Here is a 16,741-nt window from a genome sequence, read left to right as displayed (position 1 = left end):
GATTCTTGGTAAAAATTATAACTGCAATCCACTACAACAGCTTGTTTCATAATTAATTACCTCCAACTTGTACTAGTGTCAGCATGAAAATACCTGTTATCTGAGGACTGATAAACTTGAACCTTATGATAAACTTGAACTAGGTATATACTTAGCTGTTCAAAAGTTGAGTTTATTGGGGGTCTTGTTTTTTATTTTGCTAGGCACAGAGTAAGCAAGATGATGAATTCTGCAGTATATGGCAGTCATTGCAGAGTTCTGGGAAGTCTCATCACATTCAACAAAACATGCATGAGAAGGTTTGTATACATACTTTAAACAGATCTCTGCATTCAAAATATGAAGGTACTTAATTTTATGTATCAGTCGATTGTATCAGGAAACTTCATATTACAAATGAATCCTCTGGATGAAAGAGTATGCATAGCTCTGCAAAGGGGTAATCATAGGGCTCTGCTATATAAATAATAGATATCCAGTTTTTTGGTTAAGCTTTGATGTTTGAAACCCTAGGGTGCAGTTCTACCTCAGGAAATCAAACTGGGAACTGGCCATCAGTTTTATAAGCCAGGCTTCAATGACGGCAGCTTTAAATGTCAGCAAAGAAAACAGGAGCCTTATAAAAAGTGTAAGTACTATCATTAGAAACTTTGTTTAGGGGAACTGCTTGCTTTATCTGACCTTCATTGAAATATCTGATGAGCTTTTTGGTTTTTTGTAGTTATAGACAGGAAATAGTTTGCTAGTATTTTATAAACACTATATTGCATTTGTTACTCTCAAATAATGTCCCTGATGTGCATATTAGATTTTTCCACACTTAATCCTGAACCTTCTAGCAAGGTGCTCTGTGATCTGTTGACTTGCCACCCATCTAATATAAAAACCAAACAAAAACCACACTTGTCTCTGAAAATCTACTTGTGATCATATTTGTAGAACAGAAAATTAGATATATTATTGGATATACATAATTCTGTTTTATCCTAGAAGAAAAACAGGCACCAAATGACCTATGAAGTAACAATTAAACATTTGATAAAACCATCAAATTAATGCAACTCTGTGTATTTGTATAGAATTACTAATTGTTTTGAGTCTTGAATGTTACAGTTTTTAAGAGCATTTCAAAAGAATGCATTCTTTTGTAGTTAAAGAAGATTCCAAAATTACAAGAGGTGAAAGTCAGCCACATAATAAAATGTCAAACCAACAGGTAATTTTGTCTGTATTGGGTAAATCTATTATTTTCATTTTACTCTGACGTGATTTATCATTTTAGAGATTTGTCTTTAACTGGCATCTTAGTTGATTCTTTTAGTCAGTAAATTTATTTTGGAGGTTTTTTTTCATTAGATGTTTACAGACAGAATAGGAGAGAAAGTGAAAAATGTATGATGCTATCAAACAATTTTCCCATTCCTCTTAAATTCTAAAAGCTTTGGTGTAAAGGGATAGCACAAATGCTAGGTGTTCAATAAGGTGAAATCCTCTAAGAATATTAGCTTGTGAAAGCTCTTTGCAGATGCATTTCTATTATGATTGTATTACAATGAGTAATAGAGTATTCAATGATAATTGTTGCAATTTATTTCAGAATTTTGCAGGTGTGAATAAGTACAATGTCAAACTGTTGAAGAGGAATGGAAGTCCCAACATGCCTGTAATTCAGAAGGCTGCAGTTGATGGTCCCTGCACAAGTGGAAAGGTAGGCTCTAAAGAGCTATTTTGTGCTCTTTGAGCAACTTCTGTTTCCAGTTCATTTTGTTCCAATTGTTCCTGGTTACTTGTGTGCAAATTCATGTTTAAAAACTACAACAAACCTTTGTAACTTTGTTCTTTAAATCAATTCTCTCTTGGTCAATACTTGCATATTTTAATATACAGAACTTGATGGAGTTTCTGGATGTCTGTTCACTCTAAACAGACATCACTGTGACCTGCCCAAGCTAAGAGAAGAAAAATCAGAATGAGAATAAAATTAACCTCATATTCATACACCCTTCCTCTTGCATCTGCTTGTAAATACATTTAGTTATGTACCTTTTTTCTTCTTTTATTTAAGAAGGACAATGAACTGGAAAGCCTTCTAGCTTCCTTGAAAATTTCCAAAGAAAATGAAGTGCAGACTTATTCCAAAGAAGCAAGATCTACAAACGAGGAACATCTGTCGCCACAGTCATTTGCTATGGTCTGTATACTGCAGGAATCTTTACATTGCAGTTTAGCATCTGCTATCTTACCATCAATGCTTCTATTTAAAAATGAAACCTCATACTGTTTTGAAAATGTATTAATGATTTTTTTAATTAGCTATTCTGAAAGAAAATTGGCAAATGCCTTTGTTTATGCTAAGATGCTGTTACCTTTGCTTTGGTAAACTATAACTGATTGGAAAATAAAAAGTCAGATTCTGTTACTGATTATGATAATCAGTGTTAAAAAGGTCATGTTATCTGAATGCCAGCATGTTCCTGAATGGCTTATTTTGTTTTTAAAGAAAGGAACACAGATGCTCAAAGAGATTTTGAAGATAGATGGCTCAGATCTGCAAACAAGGAATGAAGTGAAATCGCAAGTTAATGATGTTCCTGCTCCTGCTAGTAGACAGGATTGCCATGGAGCTGCCGTGCAATACAGACCAACAAAAAAAATGGGTATGTTTAACCATCAACTCATCATTCAGAGCTTCACCTTGTAGTGATGTTTTAGAACACAGTTTCAGCAGTGATGAACACTGTTTATCAAAATATATATAATAAAATTTCCATCTTTTTTTAGTTCTACTTCTGTATTTGGATCTAAAACTCTCTTCAGATATAGTCTCTTGGGTTTTTTTAAATAATATGAAAATACCAGGAAAAAATCAAATAAGTTTTTTTGGTGGTTTTTTTTGTTTGTTTTTTTTTTAACTAATAACAAAGTTGCCATTCTTTTAGTGAAGGAAATAATTGTGATACAACTTTTATTTTCCCCCCTTTTGTTAGCTGCTTATATGAACAAGCATAGCCCTGGAGGACCCCAGAACACACCAGTGATGGAAACTGGAGGTCACCCTTTCACTTGTGCACAACCTCCACTGTCTACTGTTTCTGAGCTTTCTCGTATTTGTTCTCTTCTTGGAATGTCGCAACCAGATTTCTCTTTCCTAAAAACACCACAGGTAAAATGGTTTTTTTCTGCAAAAGTACAAGTTCACAACTTTCTATCACCTGCTGTATATTAAATATTTGGACTGACCACTGAAATCTCTAAAAATAAACCTTAGCTCCCTTTGTTGCCTTTCTTTAAAACAAACAAGCAAATCTCTGTTTCTGTCTCACAGTTTGTTAGCAATACAAATTCCCTCAAATATCTTCTCTCTCTTTTCCTAGACCATGACAGTTTGCCACATAAAGCTGTCAAATGGTTTATTGGTTCACGGACCGCAGTGTCATTCCGAAGCTGAAGCAAAGGAGAAAGCCGCACTTTTTGCTTTACAGCGCTTGGTGAGGATGTAAAAAAAATTCTCTTCAAATCTTTATGCACTGCATCTGTTGGTAAACCTCTGTTTCCTTCTTCCTAGGGTTCTATAGGAGTAAACTTTGCTTCGCCTCCACCTCCACCAGTGTTTCCAAATTACCAACCATTAGGAGTTCCTGTACCACCTGGATCAATTCCTCCAGTATTTGCACAGCCCCCTGGTAGGTGTTTAACTAGTACACATTTCAAATAATATCATGATATCCTCTAATTGTGGTGGTTCTTTATATGAAAATGAATGCTTTCCAGAAAGCCCCATTTTTTGGTCTTTATGTGTGTACTTGTATGTCTGAAAAAACTGTTTTGAAAACAGTTCATCACCCTCTTTACATCAATCTGCAGATAAATTCAGTATAAAGAATCATACCTATGAATTTTTTGTTTTCCCCAAGAATGTATTTATCCGTTCAGTCTTAGGTGCTTTTTCCATTTTTTTTCCTTCAAACCAACAGTAATTATTTGAAAACCGATAATTCTGGACTGGGACTTGTAAGAAACAGTTGCCTTGATTTTTTTTGTTCTTTTTTTTAAATATGGATTTTCCCCCATCCCATGTAGTTAATGTTTCTCCATGCAATACTGTTTTTATTTGCCTATAACCAACTTTCACTGAAGTGCTACATCATAATCCTCTTGTCCACTGCCAAACATGAGCATGGTAAGTAACCCCCCCAAAAATTGCTTAAAGTCCTGGTGCTGTTTCTGGCTCCCAGTTCTGTATTCTACTGAAGTTCCCCTTCACAGCTAGGAATTAATGAGTCAGCACTGTTGTAGCATCCTAGAAACTCATACAGCTGCTACATCTCTTTTCCATGACCTTTCTTGTTGTTGCTGTGTTCCAAAATGATGACCTAAACTTGCAGCTTTCTGCTAATACAGTTGGCTCAGCTGAGGATGTGGAAATTGCACATTATGTGCACTCTGGAATGCAGATGCCATGACTTTAGTGCTCTTAATTGTGTTGTCATCTAGGTATAGCTGTGTTTGTTTGGGGGCTTTTGATGATCAATAAATGCTTAGCTGTTTTGAAGTAAATAGGAAGCATATGAGGCTTTGCTGGGAAGACAAACAACATGCAGACAGTAGTTGGGGTAGTCCTGGGATCTTGGGAAGTTTGTATCTTTTTTTTTTTTTTTTTTGAGGAAAGAGAGCTAAAACTTTCTTATTTTCACAGCTAATATGATGCCTCCATCATCCCACATGTTTGGTCCAGTGTCCTGGGGAACTCCAGTGCCTAAGCATTATTATCCTGGCTCCTATCCAGGAAATGTGTCTCTTGCAGGAACTATACCAGTTGGTTCTCACAATCAGTTTATACCTCTGCAGGTAAGAGCAGCACATTTGTCTTAATATTGTATTTTTGTAAAAAAATGTGACTACAAGATGAATACAGCAACACTGCCATTGTGAAGTACTATTTAGTATTAGAAAATTATTGTTAAGATAAGTATGCATGTTTTCTGAAAGTGGAATATTTGCGTTTTTTTTGAGAATGTATTCTGTTAAATAATATTTATTTAATTTAAAGGTAACTAAAAAAAGGGCTGCTAGCAAGAAAAACTTTGAACTCAAGGAGTTTCAGAGTTCCCCTCAAGCTGCACCACTAAAGAATGAACAGCCAGTGTCTTCTGACCACATTCAGCAAGACAGTTCTTCAGCTCCTTTAAAATCTCCTCAAGCTGCTCAATCCACTGTTTCATTTCAAGACAATGTGGCTACTCCAAGTGTTCCTCATAACAAATCAACACCAAACACTTCCAGCAAGCGAAAGCCAAGAAAACTGGCTGTCAATTTTGGCGCACCAAAATCTTCAGAATAAATCTGGTAGCTAGGTGTATTTTATCTTTAACTCTTTCCCCATTGTTATGTTCTATCATTTAAAAAAATCAGAAATCTCTATTAAAAACACCAGCCACTTTAAGTATGATATGGAAGGAAATACATTTTATTTTCTGTCATTTTGAGGTTGTCATTAAAACTATAAAAATTATGTTAAAACTTCCTTTTCACTTAAATCAGCAAAAGCCAGGAAATACTGAGTTAGGGTTGCCATGCCATCCCTTGTGCCTAGGTTTTTAAACAGTGGCTTACAGACAATATCGGGTAAGCAGCAATAACAGTGGCAACCTTAACTCAGGTTGGATGTGCTTTTTGGAAGAGATGTGGAACAGTAATAAGTTGGGCATCTGTTTAGTATGACATTTTGTACTCTAGATTGATTTTAAATAGTGTAATAAGACAGTAAAAATTATTTAAATGCAAATTTTATATTGGCACTCCAGGTCCTTCTGAGATGAATCAGTGTAGCTAAAAGCTGACTACAGAGAAACTGCTAAATCCACACTAAGTACGAACTGCTGGGTTTTGTACTAGAGGGCAACAGCTTTACTGCTTCAGAACATAGGTGTTATTGTATGTCTGCTATTGGGGTGGCAAAAAGTGGTTGCTCTTCTGTTCCAGGAGATTAATTTATAGGAGGTATTGAATAAAAAAATTACATTTGCAAAGTAGAGATCCCTTTGGTAAAGTACATTTAACTTATTTTAACCTACCAATTTAATTGTTTTCTGATGATAAAAAAACAGTTATCTCTTACAGATGTGCATAGCCTCCTAAATGCTTGTGATATCTTGATTTTTTTCTAAACTATAAAAATGGCCGGAGTTTAAAGATGCCCCATTTTGCTGAATAGCTGTCAAGGTTATATTTACTTAGAGTCCATTTCTTCCTCTGATAGTCTGTGCCCTGAAACTTTCTCTATAGTAGGTTATTTTTTGTTACTAGTGACTTCTAATATCGATTTTTTTTTTTAGGTTTGTGAGAAAATTTCTTTGTTGCAAAATGAAATTATCAGGAAGTGTTACTATTGATTCCATAAGACTATTCAGACAAAAAGCTGACTTGAATTTTTGGACAGAATTATGGTATTCTTTATTAATATAGGAAAAAAAGAAGACTCAAAGGTCCTTGTACTGTTTTTAACCCACATGTACCATTCTTATGTTTATTAATATAAAATCTTCAGTCTAAGAAAAATTTGAAACCTCTGTTAGTGCTGCTTACTAGCATTAATTAAATTTAATTTTTCATCTCCTCTAGAAAAAGAAGTATTTTTCCTCTAAGGCCCAGAACCAGAAATAAAGCAGTGATTAATTTTGTTTCTTCTGAATAGGTTTTATTCTGGGTCTGCAAGTCCATAGACACTTTCATTTGTTTTTTTTCCCCTCCACTTCTTGGTGTAGTATGAATTTTCACATTATTACTGTGTTATAGTGCTTTTAAATTTTTGTTTCTCCAAAACAGCTGTTGGCTCAGCAGTATTTGTAGAATAGCAGCAAACCCTATAAAAAGGATCACAGAGGTAAAAACAAGATTAAGAAATTTTATTTTACTTAGTATCACAAAACCTGTGGAATAATCTACATATATTCCTAAATTACATTGAATTTGTTGTTCTCTTTATTGTCATCTAGTCTCAAGAGGTTCAAAGCCATATTCTGTGAAAGGAAAGTTGTATTTTTTGGGTTTTTATTCTCATTTTTATCAGCAACATGAAACTGATATGATGGTGCCATGCCAATATTTTAGAAGTGGTTATGTGGCATTTAGTTAGTCCACTGTATCTATCTGAATGATCTGATGATAAGAGAAAATACCTATTTGAAAGTTGTCATGACAGAGATGAGGCTATGTTAGACTCTTGTGTCACAGAATTTGGTGTGTCTGTACAGCCAATTTATGCAGGTTTTTGAGAAACAAAGTTATGAAGGATGCTATACTCATATGTGCCTGCAGTGAGCACAGCAGTTTTTGTTAATTGTTCTATTTCAGACTAAGATTTCTACTCCATCTTCAAGTGGAATTGCTATGTGTAGTATATTTAGGTGGTTAAACCCTTTATTCTGTAGCTGCTGCATATTGTATTAGTCTCTGATTTTTAGATTTCTATTCTATGAAAGTGACTGCCTGGTGCCCAGTTCATTACAGTTTTACATGTCCTGGTAGATGTGACATCTGCATTGATCTTTGCCATGTTCCCTTTGATTTCATTTTTATATTTTAACAAGGTCATTATGTTTAACTCAAACAGATCTAAATTTAAGCATTTCTTTTTCTCATAGATATAAAGTATTTTCTAAGCACTGGAGTTTTTCATTAGATCTTATACAGAGCAGTATTTTACTAAAAATCCAAAAGGGAAGACTTTTATGTGCGCATTTTTGTAGTTTCTGATTTTTTTAAAATAACTTTTCATTGTTTATCTGCCAAGTGAAATGTTTTAAATTTGCATATAAATGGATACAGAATGTATTTTTTGTGCTGTTTAGTGTTAAGTGTGCATTTGCAGATTTTTAGCATGTAGTTGCACAAGGACTGTGCAAAGATATTTTGGAATATGAATATATGCTACATTGAAGGAAAAACATTCATAAAACTTAAATGCTATATAGAACTCTAATGCAATAGAGTAATTTTATAAACTGTGTCTGTGTCTGCTTGGATTAAATATTGAAACAAGAAACATTACCTATTTTCACTGTTTTATTTCCAAATGCTACATGGGAACTTGTGTATGCTCCAGCTGAAAAATTTACAATATGAATTACATCTCATTCAACTCAGTCTCTGTGATTCTCAGAAGCAGGAACCTGCCTTCCTGACTGTTTCTTGATGGCTTTCAGCTGTAACTGAGATCAAAATACAAAACTTTTTTCAAAAAGCTGTTGGTCACTTTGCAATTAAAAGCATTTAACATGATACTGATCTTCCAAAAATTTTTGGCCTTGTCACCAATTAGATTAAAAACCCCAACCCCATATTTTCCAGTAAGCTCAGTCCTAGTGATTGTTAACAAGGTGGAGAACCAGCTGTTAGCTGAGAATCAGAATGTTCATGTATTTCTTACATATTTTAGTGTGTTTAGATCAGCTTGTTTAAAGCAACCAGCATAAAGAATGGAGTACACTCTTAGCATGACCAGCTGCTGCAGCCTGGTGTAACTCTGTACACAGCTTGGTGTTTCTGTATAGAACAAGTCTGATTGGTGTAAACACTCAGGTCATATTGCTCAGCTTAAAGATACCAAGATAAAATCTTGCATTTCATAAACGATCTTTGAATGATTAGTCACTGAACTCTTAACTGCTGTTAGCCTGCATGGTGAGTTCTGCCATCTCAATATATAGCACTAAAGAAAATTCAAGCAAATTAAATGAAGGGATAACTTGAAAATATATCAGTTATTACAGATTAAATGTTGTATGCATGCTCCCATTCAAAAATTACAGGACTTTTGTTCAATTTATTTGATTTGATCTGAACTATTATTTAGATGACCCCTGAGGGGGAGGAATCTCAAAGAAGTAATTTTACTTACACTAAGGATGTTTTTTAATTCTATTTGCAATGTGATCTCCTTATGTATTCCATAATCAGCCTTCCTTACTACTGAGAGACAGTTATGTTCTTCTCTTTCTGTATCTGGAAAGGGGACAAAGTGACATCAAGGTCATAAGGGCAGTCTGAATACACACTCTTGGCCAAAAGAATTCAAATTCAGGTGCATGAGGACCTTTGAATATTGAGACTGTAACTGATAAATGTTTTGAAGAATCTGATATCATGAGGTAAGTGGCTGTTCTTTATTAAAAGTATCCATGGTTCTAACAACAGTTCCTTATTGCTGTCAATTTTTGAGTGGGTGTTTACTCTTATTTTTCTATAATTTACAGATTTCCTGTTTAATTTCTGCTTTGAAATACAATACACATCAAAGGAATGGTCACAACGCCATCAAGTGCATATAGTAAAACCTTATTCCTATTATTTGAAATAACAGAAAAAGCATTTTTCATTAAAACTTTTTTTTCTGGTAAAACATTAGTGCATTGGCAGTGCTTTATGAAAGTTTATACAGTCCTGTGTTTTGTGTAATTGCAGTTATTTTTTAATGGCTGTCTTACTGAAACAATAGTTCTTAAGTGCTTTTTCATCCCTTTAGCTTCTAGTATATCCATTCTCTTGTTCTAATGAAGTCTTATTGATGGCCATTTTTCTGACTTTTAAATATTTTTTTGTTAATTTTTAGACTTGAAATAAATGTTCTTTTAAAGAGCTATTCAGCCCTGAATTTTCTAGGTACACATGACCATCATATATATGTACACACACACATATATATACAAGAATTCAATCAGTCATTTTCTTTAAATTATTCATAGTTATGTCATTTTCAGTCTACACCATAATTCCTTAAGCGACATCCAGAGGATGATGGACATGATCTTGTTAATACACATTGCTCTTCTCTAAATGCAGATATTCCTTAGGCCGAATAAAAATAATTGGCAAATAATGAAACATTAACAGAGAGTAGGTACACTAGCTTTCATTTCACTTGCTTTGGTAGATAAATTCTTGGCTTACAACTTGATTGTCCTAAAGTCCACCTCATTTTCTGTCAAAGTTGCAGAGCTGGCAGAAAGAAAGGACCACTTGTGCCTCGCTCTGGTGCAAAACCTCATGTATGTGGCTACAGATTTGATGTGCACTTCTCTAGTGATAATCTTGGATTAACCAGTCTCTTATTTACTTGCTCTCTTTGAGTCATGCCAAACTGTGTTGCCACATTATGAACCTTATTAAGGAATCAATCTGATTGGCGTTTCCCTTGTGTTATTTTTCGTAATAGTTCATCATGGAGCCCCAAGATCAGCTGGGTTGGTACAGTTTGTGGTGTGAGGGTGGGATGATTGAGCAAGAATGGAACTGCTTAAGAAACATCCCATGACTGCCTAAAGCTCAGATTACCCACAAATCTAATGTGAATCATCAGGTGATGTCAATGCATGTGGTTCTGTCTATTGACTTTGAGGAGAGTGGTAATTTCTGGCAGTATAGGAGAAACTTAGGAGAAAGGGTCATATGGTAAATTATTGCAGCAACTTTTGCATAAAGATAATTTTCATTGTGGTCTGTCTGTTAAGTTTTCAAGTGAGTCTTAGTGATGGATATGGGCTGCACCAGCCAATGGAGCAACAGAAATTAGTGGGTACTTCCTTGTTTATGTACAAACTGACAAAGGCCCCCAGGTCAATGCTTTCATAATTTTAAAACTTGCTAAAAAGGTAGAGCTAAGTGGGTGAAATTGTAACTCACATTGAGGAGGCAGTAGGAGGATAGATGCACCATGACCAAAAAAACAGCTGAGGAAGAGAAGATAAAACCCCCATGCATTACAAATTTTGGGTCCTGCTCTGCAAGATTTCAGTGTCTGGAATCTTGTTAGCAGTGCCAGTGGCAATTTTGATTAATACTGGAAGCATTGGGTGAATGAAGAGGCTCCAATGCATCAGTCACACCACAAATGCACCTGAGAATACTTTATTTTTAAAAAAGCAAGTTAACTATGCAAAATACAATTAATTTGGAAATTTTATTTAATAATCAGGTCCTAGAATATATCAAGAGAGTGTCAAGATCATGTTTTCTTTCTGGGAATTAAGTCTGCTGGGTCTGGAGCAGTTCCATCTCTCAAGGTGTCTTGCTTGGCATCATCCTATAATGTATTTCTTGCTTACTGAAACATGCCGAGTGTGATGACCTTGCTTAGGAATATTCAATATAAATTACTCATGGTAAGAGTTTTGCTGTCCCTGCTAGCAGTGTAGGATCTTCTTGAACCTGATGTTCTGCCATTTGATTGGTTTTACTTAATAACTCTTTCCTTTGCTACAGCATTGTACAGGTCCCTGGAGTGCCTCCACTCCTTCATTTGGTTTGGTAACCCAGTAATAAAAAAGACCAGCCACGCTTTCCAGAGAGCAAAGAAACTGAGGATTACAGCAGAGAAGATGCAGAAGTGCAGGACATGGCTGCTGAGGTACTTGGCATGTGAGCCCAGGTGTGCCAGCTCCCTCCCTGAGCAGGGACATGGCATGCACATGCTCTCACCAAACAGGACTCGGGGCTGCTATGGGTTATGCAGGCTTGGTGCCAGGAAAGTGTCCATACGTTTTCACTTCAAATTGAATGTTTCTTGCCTGTGCTAAGATGAGCTTGGGGCTTTTGTGCATATTGACAATAAGATTTTTCTCTGAGGGTGACAGAGGTTTTGGATAGACAAAGAGTACCTGTGTGGGAGTGATATTATTTATGACAGAACAATATAAACTAATGCCAGATAAGTCATGTATGGACATGCTCTGCACATACTGCCTCTTTTATTGCATTACTTTTATGACATTACAAACAGAACAATAATTAAAAATTTGTATTTTATAAGCCTCTCATAAATTAAGACATTTTAATATATGCTCTCTGTGACTAAGATTATGTATGCATTGACACTTTGCAAGTTGGTTCGGGTTATCTTTTTCCACATGTCTAAGTTCTTTGTTAACATAGTAAACACAATTTAAGATGTGCAAGAAGAAATCAACTTTACATGGTCACTTCCATTCAATCAAAAGGATATGTGTTTTTACATTAGGAGAAAGAAAAAAGAAACCTGCATGCATTTTCTTTTTGAAGTTTTGCTTAATCTTCCAGTGAGGCAGACCCTGCTTGTATTGATACTGTAAAAACACAAAGGATATCTAGATGTCTTTTTTCCCTAAGGCTTCTTAATTTTTTTAATGTTTGGAGAGGTTTTCACCTTTTATACCAGTTACACATGTTGAATCTTATTGAGGGAGCTTTCATCAGAAGTTTTAAGTAATTATTGTGCTGTTAGTTTTGATAAATTAGTTTGAAGGGAGGTACTCTTCACCAGATACTGAAGTACTTGGTACCTCTCTGACATACATCTATTAGCTGCATGTCAAGAGATAGTCAAAAAGAATAAAAAGTCAAAGGAGTTGTGACTTTTTAATGTGTTGTTCCTTAGGGAGGAGAGGTAAAGCAGTCGTTTCTTGGCTTTCTCTTTCACGTGCCTTCACTTCCCTGGGATCTGTACCTTTGTCCCAGTGACCTCTGTGACTGCCCATGTGAGGTGAGAAGGCCGTTCTTAATAAGACTTTCTGCTTTAAAGATCCAGTAATGCCAGACTTACCTTACATAATACTGTTTTGTTGTTCATGGTGCAGTTTTTTTCTAAGAGGAGCCAAACCAGAAGTGCAAGGAGGGAGTATTTTCAATGTGTTTTTTTGGTTTTGCTTTTTCTGTTCTAATTAATGAGTTAAAACTAATTGACTATCTCTTCTGATTACATTTGGGTTAAAACTAAATTCTACTGGTACTAGTTTGATGTTGAGCATTCTAAGTTTTATTGGTTTACTCTGAATATTTCTAGTTGTTTCTGTTTCCAAATTACCACCCCATCTAAGGGCAATACGGGAACATTTCTGTCACTGTTTCAACAGTAATTCTAGATGCTGTCCCCTGTGTAAAGCAAACTGATGGCACCAGAGAATTGCTGCAGCTCCTGACTGATAGTTGTGTGACTATCTGTAATTTGTTCATTGAGACTCGGTGCCTTCAAATCCCAGGAGCAGACATACTGTAAGGAGATTACTGTAAGGAGAAGTTGGCCTCGGGCACTCTGCTCACGGGGGTCAGCATCGCACCGTGGGCATCTCTGCCACTGGCGCTCGCTGAATCCAGCCTTTTCTAAAAGCCCTTAACGTCTGGTGTTTCACTAAAAGCCTCTACGTCCATGTGTTAGACTTATGTACAGATTGCACGGGCGACACGCGAGGCTTCGCTTTCGTGCTGTGGCTGTGTCCGTGGGATGCCGGGGCCGAGTGCCCGGCCCCGCCTCCCCGGTGAGGGCGCGGCGGGCGGGGCCGCACCGCCCGCGCTGCTCCCAGGCCGCGGCCTGGCCCGGCCGCCCCGGCGGCGCCACCTGCCCGCGCGGCGGCCCCGCTGGTGCCCGTAGGCCGCAGGAGCGCCCGCCCCCGGCGGGCTGTGGCGGGCGCGGCCGCTCGGCCGCCCTCAGTCCGCGCTCCCCGCCGGGCCGCGCCGGGCGATGCCGTGCGGGCAGCCCGACAGCGGGGCCGCCCCGGCGCGGTACGTGCTGGGGGTGGACGTGGGCAGCACGGTGGTGAAGTGCCACGTCTACGACCGGGCGGCTGCCGTCAGGAGCTCCAGCTGCAGGAAGGTGAATGCGGGCGGGTACGGGGCGCGCTCCGAGCGGCGAGAGCAGCCGGGGTCAGCACCTGTCTCGGGAGCCGGGCGGGGCCCAGCGTGCTCGCTCTGCCCCGAGCGGTTCCGACCTGCGGGCCCCCGAGACGCTGCGGGGATTGCCCGTCGGGGCTCGGCGTTCGCTGGAGCTCGCCCAGCTCGGCTGTCCCGGAGCGCGGGCATCCCCTGAGCCGGGCGAACAGGAGCGGCTCCCCCTCTCGAGGCGTGAAAGGAAAACCACAGCCCCCGAGCCCTGCGGGACCGCCGTAGCACTCACCCCGTTCCTTCGGCGTTCACCTCCTCCCAACTTTCCCTGTTCCCTTACCTTCGGTTTATGGACTAATCTCTGAACAAAGCCACTTTTGTTAGTAGGGCATGGCTCAGACTTGCGTAGGGACTTGTGTTTACACGCGTCCCATCGTGTGACAACGCCGTGTGAAAAAGTGTCACCTTTAGATCATGAATTTCAGGCTGCTTTTGGTTCATGCGGCTCGTGATTTTAAGATCAAGGCAATCTCCAGAATCAACTTTTTTTACTGTTACCTATTGCAATGAAAAGCTTGTAGCGAGGAGAAGTGTAAGAAATCTGATGGATTTCAGAGATGGAAGGGGCTGCTCTCGGTGGAGCTGACCCTCCCTTATCGCTGGAATCTCATCTGACAGGTGATCCCAGGCCTGCTGTGCTGCACTATCGTCTGAATTAAGCAGTGCAGCAGAAACAGCTTTCTGAAACACCTGCTTTCCTGTTTGCAGCTCTGAAAAGGGTTTTACAGGTTCTTTTGTTCCAAGTGGTTTGGACTGATTTATTTCAAGGGGTTTGAGCTTCTTTATTCCCCCTGAATAGAGATCTAGGGATCACACACCCTATTGAACAATATTGAACAATATTTTAAAAGTTACACTGTTGTTTCAACTCTTACAGGAGATTTACTGTAAATGAAGAACAAAACAGAACAACCCAAACCCAAATGTATTTGCTGATTTCTGTGAACTAGGGATCATATTAATGCTATTTGTGTTTCCCAAACAGGTAGAATCACTTTATCCTCATCCTGGATGGGTTGAATTAGATCCTGAAGTGCTATGGAGTCAATTTACTGGTGTAATAAAAGAGGCTGTACAAGGTAAGGGCTTAAAATTTGAGAAATTCTTTATTTATCAAAATTAGTAAAGTTAGTTACTTTGATAGTAAAACTATTTTTAGCTAGTACTGAAAATCATCACTGGGCACAGGTCTGCAACATGCTTTTTGGCCTATTCAATAATTCTGTAAAATAGAGCACTTCAATTACCTTTTTCCTTTCACTGGGGCCAGATTAGGATTGAAGTAGAAGCAGAAGCAATGTGAATACTTGATTTGCATATCAGTGCCAGCACTTTGTTGCTCCAGCTTTTTGTATATGCATCCTTCTCCAGTATCTGTTCCTCCAGATGCCTCTGTGCAGGCACAGAGAGCAGACTTGTTCCCCTTCCAGTGCCCCATTGTTCTACAGCCACTTTATATGTGTGTGTGTGAGGGAATGAGTGCAGGATGCTGCAGAGCTGTGCTCACTCAATTGCAACCCGATATTCCTGCTTTTCTCATTCAAACTTTAAGTGGTTTTTACTGTCCTGTTCCTGTATTACTGTTCCTTTCTATTTGTACTTAAGCCAAAAATTCCTAGTGCTCCACACACTAACTATATACAACTTTTCTGACAAACCTCTGGTGGGTTTTCCCCCCTGCTTTTCTGGATGCTGTTCTAACCTAGCTCTTACTCTCCACAATTCTCACAGCTTTTGTATTAGTCCATCTCCAGTGTTCTGCCATCTGTCCTGGAACACCTTCTGTGCCATGTTGATGCTGTGAACCTGTGAACCCCAGCTTGCCTTCCCACAGTACCCCAGCCTCCTTGGCCTGTGTGTGTACATTGCACTCTTTTCATTCAGTTCCTCCTCTTCAGCCCCTCTTGCTTGGTGTCCAATATTGCTCTGCCTTCAAACATGGCTCATGGCAGAACTGCTTGTCCCTTCTTTTGGAAGGCTGCCTAAGGAGCAGGGAAAATAAATATCACCAGGTGTAAGCTGAAGCTGATTATTTTGGGCTCTTGTTTTGTCAGCAGCCACAACTGTTTGGTCACAAGAACAGCAATGCCACCTCAACCCCCGAAGACCTTACTGTCTTCCTTCATTTCCAGTCTGTAGGACAAATCAGGAAGCAAGACTTTTCAGCTAGTTTTGAAAAGGGAAGATTTCCTTGTGGCCAAGCTGCACGCATTGTCAGCAAGTTATTTTTAAGTGGGTGTGTAAGTCAGCATAACTCACAGTGCTGTCAAAAGAAGCAGTGCCACCCCCTTTTTACGGAGTTGTTTCTAGTGCTAGGGCAGCTTCCTGAATCCAATCACTGTCCGGTTGTTTATGCCAGCAGAGCTTCACCAATGTTTGTGCTGATGCCGGAGAGGGTGTGGTAGCAGGGGCAGAAATGACTGTCTGGAAGCAGAAGGAACACAGTGCCACTTGGGTTTGCAGGGCTTGCAGGGCTAAACATGTGAATCCATGCATGTGTGGATGAGCTGCTGTAGTGTGGATGAGCTGCTGTAGTTCAGTACTACCTAAAGGTGGAAGCTTCTGGCTGCACAGTCCCAACTGTCTCTGTGGCACTCCATCCAAAAGACAACTTAAAAATATCCATATTTGACTTTAGGTTTGTTTTTTTCTGTAATGGAAGTTAGTTCCACTTATGTGGGTGGAGATGGGAAGGAGTAACACATGCCCATAATTCTTAGTGAGCTGTGGAAGTGTTTATATGGCTTTGCCTGAAAACAAATATTGCTGTTCTCAGGCCACCCACTCCCAGGTCCTCCTCCTGTACAGTCCTGCTACCAGCAGCACTTGTGCAGGCAGGTGGAGCAGGTTGCCTTACGAAAGCACTGGTTTAATTTTCAGCTGATTGAGGAATTGATCGCCTGCTGGCAGGAATGCAAGTACCCAGTTTAAGGGAAAGTGCAGAAGCACACAGAGTTGGGCAGCACAGGCTGGCCCTTTCTCTGTGAAGCCTCTTCTGTAACTGTGACTGAGAGGGCGCTGGGTGTAGAGTCTGCAGGACATGCTCACACAA

The 16,741-nt window shown here is 38.9% G+C and overlaps 2 protein-coding genes across 11 annotated transcripts in view; both read left to right on the top strand.

Annotated features, from left to right (window-relative positions):
* The window catches only part of XRN1 (5'-3' exoribonuclease 1), a 37,646-nt gene extending 26,330 nt beyond the window's left edge, over positions 1-11,316 (top strand). For 2 of the 7 annotated variants that reach the window (XM_033068355.1, XM_033068352.1), the window contains exons 33-43: positions 204-299; positions 514-628; positions 1,152-1,216; positions 1,598-1,708; positions 2,066-2,191; positions 2,501-2,657; positions 2,988-3,163; positions 3,375-3,488; positions 3,566-3,683; positions 4,697-4,848; positions 5,051-8,049. In XM_033068355.1, the coding sequence (XP_032924246.1) occupies positions 204-299; positions 514-628; positions 1,152-1,216; positions 1,598-1,708; positions 2,066-2,191; positions 2,501-2,657; positions 2,988-3,163; positions 3,375-3,488; positions 3,566-3,683; positions 4,697-4,848; positions 5,051-5,341 (1,521 nt within the window). In that variant the 3' untranslated portion in view covers positions 5,342-8,049. Of the gene's footprint in view, positions 1-203; positions 300-513; positions 629-1,151; positions 1,217-1,597; positions 1,709-2,065; positions 2,192-2,500; positions 2,658-2,987; positions 3,164-3,374; positions 3,489-3,565; positions 3,684-4,696; positions 4,849-5,050; positions 8,050-8,981 lie in introns of those variants that run through there. The other 5 variants (XR_004418818.2, XR_004418819.1, XM_033068353.2 and 2 more) reach the window with 5 other exon arrangements.
* Positions 11,289-16,741, top strand: part of GK5 (glycerol kinase 5) — a 26,245-nt gene continuing 20,792 nt past the window's right edge. For 2 of the 4 annotated variants that reach the window (XR_004418820.1, XM_033068357.1), the window contains exons 1-2: positions 13,482-13,621; positions 14,675-14,768. Coding sequence is in view for 3 of the 4 variants with exons in the window: in XM_033068357.1 (XP_032924248.1) it covers positions 13,490-13,621; positions 14,675-14,768 (226 nt within the window). In the remaining variant the exon portion in view is untranslated. Of the gene's footprint in view, positions 11,405-12,409; positions 12,515-13,481; positions 13,622-14,674; positions 14,769-16,741 lie in introns of those variants that run through there. The other 2 variants (XM_033068359.1, XM_033068360.1) reach the window with 2 other exon arrangements.

The sequence above is a fragment of the Catharus ustulatus genome, chromosome 10, assembly GCF_009819885.2.
Source record: "Catharus ustulatus isolate bCatUst1 chromosome 10, bCatUst1.pri.v2, whole genome shotgun sequence".
In the NCBI taxonomy this organism is placed as follows: domain Eukaryota; kingdom Metazoa; phylum Chordata; class Aves; order Passeriformes; family Turdidae; genus Catharus; species Catharus ustulatus.
The sequence above is the reverse complement of the archived record's forward strand: the minus strand, read 5'-3'. Positions and strand labels throughout refer to the sequence as shown.